This window comes from Genypterus blacodes, unplaced genomic scaffold, assembly GCF_046128005.1.
Source record: "Genypterus blacodes isolate CSIRO-AG114 ecotype Tasmania unplaced genomic scaffold, CSIRO-AGI_Gbla_v1 ptg000015l_1, whole genome shotgun sequence".
NCBI classification, from domain to species: Eukaryota; Metazoa; Chordata; class Actinopteri; order Ophidiiformes; family Ophidiidae; genus Genypterus; species Genypterus blacodes.
This window is the reverse complement of record NW_027466829.1, coordinates 3,806,225-3,816,067: the sequence shown is the minus strand read 5'-3', so window position 1 is coordinate 3,816,067 and position 9,843 is coordinate 3,806,225. Positions and strand designations below refer to the sequence as shown.

General features: G+C 50.1%; 1 protein-coding gene across 1 annotated transcript; it reads left to right on the top strand.

Annotated features, from left to right (window-relative positions):
• The first annotated feature begins 4,142 nt into the window (after positions 1-4,142).
• LOC142990135 (methionine aminopeptidase 2-like) lies at positions 4,143-9,751 on the top strand. The gene is made up of 11 exons (XM_076139877.1): positions 4,143-4,323; positions 5,225-5,332; positions 5,560-5,622; positions 6,310-6,412; positions 6,693-6,854; positions 7,042-7,223; positions 7,377-7,471; positions 7,557-7,653; positions 7,744-7,847; positions 8,909-9,024; positions 9,117-9,751. The coding sequence occupies exons 1-11, from the start codon at positions 4,143-4,145 to the stop codon at positions 9,367-9,369; spliced, it is 1,464 nt and encodes a 487-aa protein (XP_075995992.1). The 3' UTR covers positions 9,370-9,751.
• Positions 9,752-9,843: the final 92 nt, after the last annotated feature.

Sequence of the window (9,843 nt, the reverse complement as noted above, 5' to 3'; positions counted from 1 at the left end):
AGCGCTCCAGCACAGTGGGCCAAGCCTGCAGTGAGCTCAGTGACCAGGACCGGACCGGACCGGGCCAGCAGCAGCAGCAGCAGCAGCAGCGTTGTGTTGTGTTGTGTTGCTGCTGCAGCAGAATATTCTGGGCTCCACAGCTGCTCCTCTCTGTTGATGTCTCAAACCTCAGCGGGCTAAATGAATCCATCTGGCTCTGCATGAAACACCAAAACCCTGTGGACAACGGCATGTAGTGCACTTTGTTCTGAGATTTGTCCTTTTGAAATGTGAAGCAATATGCAGAAAGTCTCCACGTAAGAAAAACATCTTTATATCTGAACAGTTTGGTAATTAAACTAAATGAAACTAAAACTCCACTGATACAACTAAAGGTGATGTGCAGTGTGATGTGGTTCAGTCTGTAGTGATTCTTGCTGCGACGCATCAACAGAGGCAGGAACGACTTTTCCATCTCATCCTAATTGAGAGAATCTTTGGGTTCTCAAACTGAGAACAAATCCCCTTGTCCCTTTGATCCGCTCTGTCTGCAGCTTTGTCACAACCTGGCAACCCATACAAGTTCATATTGCTGCCTTATGTGTGACATACGAAGCATTCATTCCATTTTTAACATTGATAAAGCGGCCACGACTAATTCCTGAATGGGATTGTGTCTCTGTGTGTAGATCTTCACTCTGCTGGTGTGAACTTGTGTGTTAAGCTCCTTCTGATTCTGTCAACACAGACGTCAGCCCATATTACTGCTCATGCTGCTTATTGGCTACATCTCTACCGAGTCCAATCGAGCTCCAGCTTCTCAAACAGCTTGATCGATAAACAGTGTGTTGTGCCGCTATCGCAAAATCAATCACTGGCTCAGACAGGCGGACAAATTGATCACTGATTAATATCGTATCGGTTTGAAATGTGCACCTTGGCAGTTTTGAAGGGGTTGAGGGTTCCAAACTGCTCTCTGCTACAGCTGACAGGTGTGTGTGTGTGTGTGTGTGTGTGTGTGTGTGTGGACATCTTCTCAGTTGGCCCCGTGGGCTCGGCGTGGGTTCAGAGAGGGCAGAGCAGCTGACTGCACCTCTCTCCTCAGCCTGGTCCTCAGCAGGACAACTGGCATCCGCTCCACGCCAGGACACCTGATACCTGAAGGACAGGAAGAGGTCAGTGAGAAATGCACACGGACACTGAGTGACATGAGTGACCGTGAACAGGATCCTGATGGAACTATTCAATAGCGTTGAGTTTGCAAGATGAGGTGATACAGTAACTTTTGCTTCATTGAACAACTCTGAACAACCTCACGGGACCAGATTGGGTTCACAGCCTCTTCATTTATATGCAAGTCCACAGCGATTGAGTGAAACTTTCGGAAAAAAGGTGTGTAGGGACAGAGAGACCACGTTCAATCGTCCCGGTGACGGCAGGAGAACAGTCCAGGCAGTCATGAGTGTTTTGTATTCTTTGCCGATGCCTCTTCAGCTCATATCCTCCTCCTCCTCCTCCTCCTCCTCCTCCTCGCCACGTGCTGACGGCTCATCCAGCCTCTCCCTGTCTTCAGCCATCTGGAGGACCTCCTTGGAGCGCACCTGCCATCTATCATTACACGCATGGTGGATTGTGTGACATATAAGTTATTTAACAAGCTGTCTGTTCAAGTGCGACTCATTCAAACAGTCCGGGGAACTTTTAGCGGCTCGAGTCGGAATTCTTAATATTGTGGCTCAATCGCCTTCATCAGTCACGAACCTTGTGATCCACAGAGTTGAGTCATCGTAGTCACAACTGCCTCAGGTTCCTCTTCCTCCCTGTGACCAGAGAGGAGATTGTGTTCCAGCTCGCGGTCAGCATGAGAGCCACATAATCTCATGATTCTCATATCTCACACACTGCAGCACAACTCATACCATGGCTTCACAAGGACATCATAAAAAGAACACAAAGAAGGAACCAGCAGTGTACATCAACACTGCAGCGACGGATCCACTGAGTGTATGAACTCTATCATAACGACCAGGAGAACAGGGCGATCGCTGTCACCCGGCACGTCGGCCAATCCTCCACCTGAACGCCTCTGGCACGCAGCCATGCAGCCAGATGGGGAGCAGACAGGTCAGGTTCAGGCGTGGGGTCAGAAGGTTAGGCGCAGTGACACATCTGCCCTATGTCCTACACTGGATTTGCTTCTTGGACGAACACCAGAATCAATAGAGAATGTAATTATGGACAGACCCAGTGTGTGGATATGAACAGGGAGCCGTGGTCGCTGCTCCTGCAGGGCTGAGCTGCGCTGCTTCACCTCAGGTATCTGGGCTGTGGATCAGGCTGCCCGCCAGCTCTGCTTCTCTCGTCCTTCAAGCGCAACATGACGGACAATGAGTGGATTTACTTCCGAGCAGCTGGATCACAGAAGGACCCATTACTAAAATCTGTTGCCTCTCAGATACCACACAGATAATAAATTGTATAATAAAGAAAGCAACAACTAAATAACAGCGCACCTTCTTGCTGTCTGGAGGCGATTAACTGCCCGCTGACACGAAGTGATGCATTGAGACTCATCTCAGTCTGGCTGCTGAGGCTGAGTGATCCAGCACGGAAACAAATCACATCCAGATTGAAGCAGCAGGAAGGAGATGAGCACAGAAACAGCGTCATCAAAACAACACATCAGCTCTGGAACATTAGCAGTTCATGCATTCAAACCTCCACATTACATTTAGATGGATACTATTGGCCTCAATGGTGGAACTTGTAGCTCTGAAGCTGATTAACAGGTCGAGGTACAGCGGTGCACAAACTCCATCGTCCTCCTGCCCCACTTTCTCAAACTGGCACCCACAGCAGCACAGAGCCAGAGCACTTTGAAGGTCAGAGGGAAGGAAGTGCTCGTTCTCATTACCTGCTCCTGTGTGTGAGGCCTTTTGATTTAAAACCTGAAAGTATCCTCCTCTATCATCTTGTGTATCAGAGTAATGTGTGTGTGTGTCAGATTGATGTGAGTAATGCTGCTCTGTGACTTGTTTTTGCTGTGTTATTTCTGGATCACCTCATTATGTAAACAAACCGGCGCCGTGGCCATTAAACACACCAGAGCTGAAACTCAACGCTGACGAAATGGCTGCAGTTACAATAACACGACGCTAGGGGGCTTTAAACGTTACCTCGTGTTGCTCTGAAGCAGGTGGGTTGAAATGTGCCAATCCTCCTCCATTACCCACATTTCAACGATCAGATGTGACTCGTGGGATTCTGCAGGACTCAGACTTGAGCTTTTCCCTGCGAGAATTTGACTGAACTCCCACTTTTCTCAGATTTTTCCCAACTTTTCCCCACAGCAGCCATGTTTCTTCCTCCTATTTCTGTCTCATCATTGTCCACACGCCAGCAGGAGAGATTCCTCAGAGCTCATCGAGGCCTCATTGCTGGTCCGGACTTGAGATGAGATCCTGTTTCCAGCTCTCCTGGTGGCGTCGAACCTCTCCGGTCCACTCGTGCTGTGGGAGCAGGTGAGGTGTTCGTTTCTCGGTCCTTCACGTTCACTGCAGTTTAGTTAGAAATGTGCATCTACAAACAGCCAGTAAACAACTTAGAGCACCGTGGGGTGGAGTGCGTCATAACTTCCAGCTGTGCTTCTTCATTTGCCAAACAAACACGAGAAATGTGAATTCCCAAGACTTGATTTCTTTATTTGGGCAGATTCGTTACATTAATCGATCGTCTTGCTTCTTTTAGACTGAAATGTGTCCCTAAGATTTAAAAAAAGGAGTCAAAAGTCAAACGCACTCAGCTTTTCTGCAGCAGTGTAAATGTGACACTCGCGATCGATGATCTGCTCGATGATCAAGTTGAAAAGTTCGTTGTGACTCTGCGAACACACACACACACACACACACACACACACACACACACACACACACACACACACAGAGGCTTTGTTGTGTTACTCTTAAACAAATGAAAGCTTTTGGTGCTTAATGATTCATAAAGTCTCCGCTCCGGGCTCAGATCAGAGGGGGGTCGCCTCCCGGCTCAGATCACAGGGGGGTCGCCTCCCTTTATCCGGGTCAAGACGCTGTGATGGCTCATTATGGGCTCCGCCGCCTCCAGCTCACTGCGCGGCTCTGACCACTGGAGGCTCCCAGCAGCTTATGCGTCACTTCACCTCTCAGGCGCCGAGCATGGCGGAGCTGCAGCCACAGCGCGAAGTGGAGCCGCAACTTCTCAATGGGGACGACTTGGACGCGGGGAGGGAGGACGCGGACGCGGACGCCACGGAGTCGGTGAAGAAGCGGAGGAGGAAAAAGAGGAAGAGCAAAGCCGCAGCTCCAGGTAAGAGGAACCGGGGGAGGGAGAGAGACCAGGGGGGTGCAAGATGTGGTCCCGGTGCCCCCATGGAGCGCGTCAAATATGCGGGATGCGAGACTTTCCAACCTGTCAGAGAAGCTTCGAGTCCCGCTGTTAAATCTCCAATACCTATCATTTCAATTGATCACTTGTGAAAATTGATTAAATCCTCTCAGTTGAGTTGGAAACGCAAGAGATAAATTCTGTTGTTCTAAATTCCGCCAAACTGTATGAAATGATGTAAGAGAGGCGTTCAAGTGCTTTGGTGCAGTAAGATAAGAAGACTTAACACTCCCCAGAGAGAGAAAAGTAGAAGAAAGAAAGAAGACAATTGCAGCATTTCATCCTTTTATCAATACCAAATGAGTGTCAAATCCAAAAGTGTGTGCCAGCTGTGTCACACACACACACACACACACACACACACACACACACACACACACACACACACACTCACCCACAGTCACACACACACACAGTGTAGTGGAGTGTTTGAAGGGCTAAATGTCATAATGCTGCAGGGTACATACGTGTGTCCTTGAGAATATTGATTCCCATGGCAGAGGAACACATTATGCACCGCCCTCGCCAAGTTCTCAACATAGTTAATGCACTTTCTTCAAATGTCTCTGAACCAGAAATAATTTACTCACTCACTCTCTCTCCCTGTGTGTGTGTGTGTGTGTGTGTGTGTGTGTGTGTGTGTGTGTGTGTGTGTGTGTGTGTGTGTGTGTGTATTCTCGTGCACGCTTGTGGCTGTGCGTTGGATCCGTGCACGCGCATCATCCGTGTGCACGCCTGTGTGTGTGTGTGTGTGTGTGCGTGTGTGCGTGCGCGTGCGCGTGTCCACCTGCACATGCATGCACGAGGGTGTGTGACTTTGCAGCAGGGACAAATGAGGCTGAGGGGGATGGAGACGCTGGAGGAGTTGGTGATGTGACAAAACAGTTGGAACAGCAAACACTGGAGGACAGAGAGAGGGAGGAGGAAGAAGGTAACTCCTTAGATTTCACCATCATCTCTCCCCCCCCCCCCCCCCCCCCCGCTGTCATCATCATCATCATGCAGAGGCGATGGTGCTGAATTCAGGGTAACATCCAGCGTCCGGTCCGGTCTGCAGTGTGTGTGAAATGTGTGATTATCTGGAGCGCGGCAGCCGGAAGCATCTGTCGATATTTATCAGTGTGTAAATTGTGTGGAAACTAATGATGCTTCCAACAGACGGGGACGAGGGAGACAACTCAGCTGGGAAGAAGAAGAAGAAGAAAAAGAAGAAGAAAGGATGTAAGCTTTTTCTCTTAGCGCAGCAAAATGCAACCACTGCAGTCTGCAAAAACAAACCACACACACACACACACACACACACACACACACACACACACACACACACACACACACACACACACACACACACACACACACATCCACTTAATTCAGCTTATTATTGGATCATCCTCCGAGAACTGTATTTTAAGAAGCATCTACATATTGACCCGACAGTCGGACACAACAGGTGCGTCCAAGCGGTTTGACTTCGTCTAATAGGTGCCAAGAGACACACACAATGGAGACGAAACACAATGGAGAGGCAGGACACACTGTGACGTGACAAACAGAGCCACAGATACAGAGCCAGGGCCTTAGTCACATTATGATGACCTCATATATGATGCAGTTACCTGTTTATGGTTGCAGCGTTTACCAGCTGTACGGATCAATAGATGGATCAGCTGTGTGTCTCTGTGTGTCTCTGTGTGTCTCTGTGTGTCTCTGTGTGTCTCTGCGTGTCTCTGCGTGTCCCGGGGCTTTGCAGTCTCATTTACCAGCTAAATAAAAATACATTTGTGCTGAATGTATAAAGGGTAACACTCGTTTTTCTGTCTCTCCTTCTGCTTTCTCTCTCTCTCTCCCTCTCCCTCTCCCTCTCTCCCCCTCTCTCTCTCTCCGTCTCTCTCTCTATCTGGGCCACAGTAAAGGCACAGACTGACCCTCCCTCAGTCCCTATTTGTGAGCTGTATCCCAATGGAGACTTTCCAAAGGGAGAGGAGTGTGAATACCCCCCATCAAAAGACGGGTGTGTGACCCCCATACACACACTCACACACACACTCACACACACACACACACACACTCAGCTGTGATAGGTGGAGTTCTTACTTAGGTCTGTGTGCTTTGCATTTTTGCATGGAGAACATGACGAAGGTGCACTTTTATCTCCTGCAGCACATAAATATTAATATTTTTGGACGACAGTAGGACAACTCCTGCACTTCTGTTGTTGCTATACGAGCCAGGCCGTAGGTGTGTGTGTGTGTATGATCCAGCCGTTAAGACACGTCTGCCTGTCCCACCAGGCGTAGTGCGGCGTGGCGGACCACCAGTGAGGAGAAGCGGGCGCTGGACATGGCCAACGAGGAGATGTGGAGTGACTTCAGGCAGGCGGCTGAGGCTCACCGGCACGTCCGCGCCTACGTCCAGAGCTGGATCAAGCCCGGGATGACCATGATCGACATCTGGTGAGACGTTGGCTCAAACATCAGGCTTTGGATCTTTCCCCTGCGCTCCTCGCCTGTGCAGTAAATAATCCTGTGTCCTGAAAGAAACTCTTTAGAATCCTCAGTGAATGCAGAGAGATTATCGAGCGTTCGCAGGCTCTTTATAGTCCCATCATTCTCCCTTTGTGCTGCTGTGCGTCTGAGGCAGTGAGAAGCTGGAGGATTGCTCCCGGCGGCTGATCAAAGAGGACGGGCTGAAGGCGGGCCTGGCCTTCCCCACCGGCTGCTCCATCAACCACTGCGCCGCCCACTACACCCCCAACGCGGGAGACCCCACCGTGCTGCGCTACGACGACGTCTGCAAGATTGACTTTGGAACGCATATCAATGGTGAGGAGGATGATCACACACACACACACACACACACATACACACATACACACATACACACATACACACACACACACACACATCACGTTATAGATCACCAGGTAGATAACAGTTGATGGACTGATGTCACATGTGCTCCATTATTCGTCTCAGGTCGAATAATCGACTGCGCCTTCACCGTCACGTTCAATCCAAAGTACGATCGGCTGCTGGAGGCTGTGAGAGACGCCACCAACACGGGGATCAAGGTAACACACACACACTGCACGGGCCTGTACAGGTGAGAAGATGCTTACACACACACACACATGCACACACACCTCTCCGTCTCAGTTCGCAGGAATCGACGTGCGGCTGTGCGACGTGGGCGAAACCATTCAGGAGGTGATGGAGTCTTACGAGGTGGAGATCGATGGGAAGACGTATCAAGGTCACGTGAGGTCATTTATTGCCTTTTTTCTTTTTGAATGCGGCCGCGTCCTGTTTACTGAACGTCTTTGTGTTGTGGTTCTGATCGCAGTGAAGCCCATCAGAAACCTCAACGGACACTCCATCGGACAGTACCGCATACACTCAGGGAAGACGGTGCCCATAGTGAAAGGTGGAGAGGGCACCAGGATGGAGGTGTGTGTGTGTGTGTGTGTGTGTGTGTGTGTGCTGATGTACTCGCTGTGGTTTTACCTCTCTGACTGTCCGACGTTAACCGGAACAGGAAGAACTTGCGGTCGGTTGAGTCTCCAGCTCCTCCCTCGCCCACATCTGCGCTTCAATTACGCCTTTTAACGGAATGACTCGCCGCGTCAAGCAGCAACACGTGTTACAACTGAGGCCCCTAAACGCACCGCAACAGCATTTAAGTGTGGCGTCCGGTGTTAATAATTTAACGGGCCCGAGAGAAACGCCATCACACCCCTGAGGTCCATGTTTGCCGCTCACACACACACACACACACACACACACACACACACACACACGCCGCCGCAGTACACGGGAGTATTCGGACAGAACAGAGTTTTTTAATTGGCAAGTTGCTGCATCGAGCATTTTTTCACCTGATGGTTCCAGGGGAGCGAGGAGAGCGTGGAGAGCAAGGTGGCGGTGCTGAGGTGGCAGCTTTTGTGTGTTTTTTTGTTTTTTTGATCTGGTAGCTGAAGCGTGTTGGTGTAACAGGCCCATTAGCCTCTTTGTGATCAGAGCGTACACGGCTGGAGCTGCAGCTGGGCGTGACACGTGGCTGCTGGAGCACTTTGACTGATTATCTGTGCAGAGAGAGAAAGAGAGAGAGAAAGAAAGAGAGAGAGAGAGAGAGATAGGGAAGGAGAGAGAGAGAGAGGGAGAGGGTGGGTGGGTGTCGCAGTGTTATCAGCTAATACCACAAGGACTCCCAACAACGGCCCCACGCACGTAGAGACGCATGACGCCAATGAAACGCCGCCGCTCAACCGCCATAAGTCACTGCTCCACAGAGGGGGGCGGAGCCAAGCTTAATAGACTCGCCATGAAGGTGTCAAGGCGTTGACATCTTGACATCTTTGTTAAATTTACTCCCGGTTCCCTCCCAGGTGTTTTTCCTGCACGGTGACCTTCAGTAACATCACAGCCATTACCTCTGTTTCTATAGCGATCACGTGCCGGCGAGGAGTTTCAGCTCAAACGCTTTTATTCTTTGCCGTTTTTTTTCCCAGGAAGGTGACGTTTACGCCATCGAGACGTTTGGCAGCACGGGCAGAGGGGCGGTCCATGATGACATGGAGTGCTCGCATTACATGAAGAACTTCAATGTTGGACACGTGCCAATCAGGTGGGTCCATAAACAGGAAGTAGATTTAGACGCTTGTATTCATAAATTGCTCGTCCCAAGACACTGAACACGGTCCCGTCACTGTCACGCAGACTTCCAAGGGCTAAACATCTGCTCAACGTGATCAACGAGAACTTTGGCACGCTGGCGTTCTGCCGGCGCTGGCTGGACCGGCAGGGCGAGAGCAAGTACCTGATGGCGCTGAAGAACCTGTGCGACCTGGGCATCGTGGACCCGTACCCGCCTCTCTGCGACATCAAGGGCAGCTACACGGCGCAGTACGAGCACACCATCCTACTCAGGCCCACCTGCAAGGAAGTGGTGAGCCGCGGAGACGACTACTAAAGCGCCAGCGCCAAATCTGGGCCCGGCCACCCAGGATGAGCCACATCTCAGCCACTACAAACCTCTCTGGACCCACGATTATGCAATAAGCGCTCGGCTCAACCTCCATTGCTTGTGCGACCCTTAGGTAGACGTGTTAGCGAGTATAAGAGGCGGCGGCAGCCCGGTGTGATGACGCAACGTAGCCTGATTTGATCTTTCATTTAGATGTGCTGCTTTTAGAGAAATGTGCAAAGGAAATTTATGCAAAACAAATGTTTCTGGTCTCAAAATGCTTTGCTTCAACGTTTAGACAAATAACTGCTATGAAATATTTCTATTTCTATATCTGTTTGCTCTCTTTTCCTTTGAGACAGTTTTATAAGAAATAAATTCTTATAAATCTATGATTGACGGCTGTGTTGGTGCTTCTGAAGGTCTCTGGGTTTCAGTGTTTCTGTCTCAGTTTAAACTCAAACGTGTTCGATGTCCTCC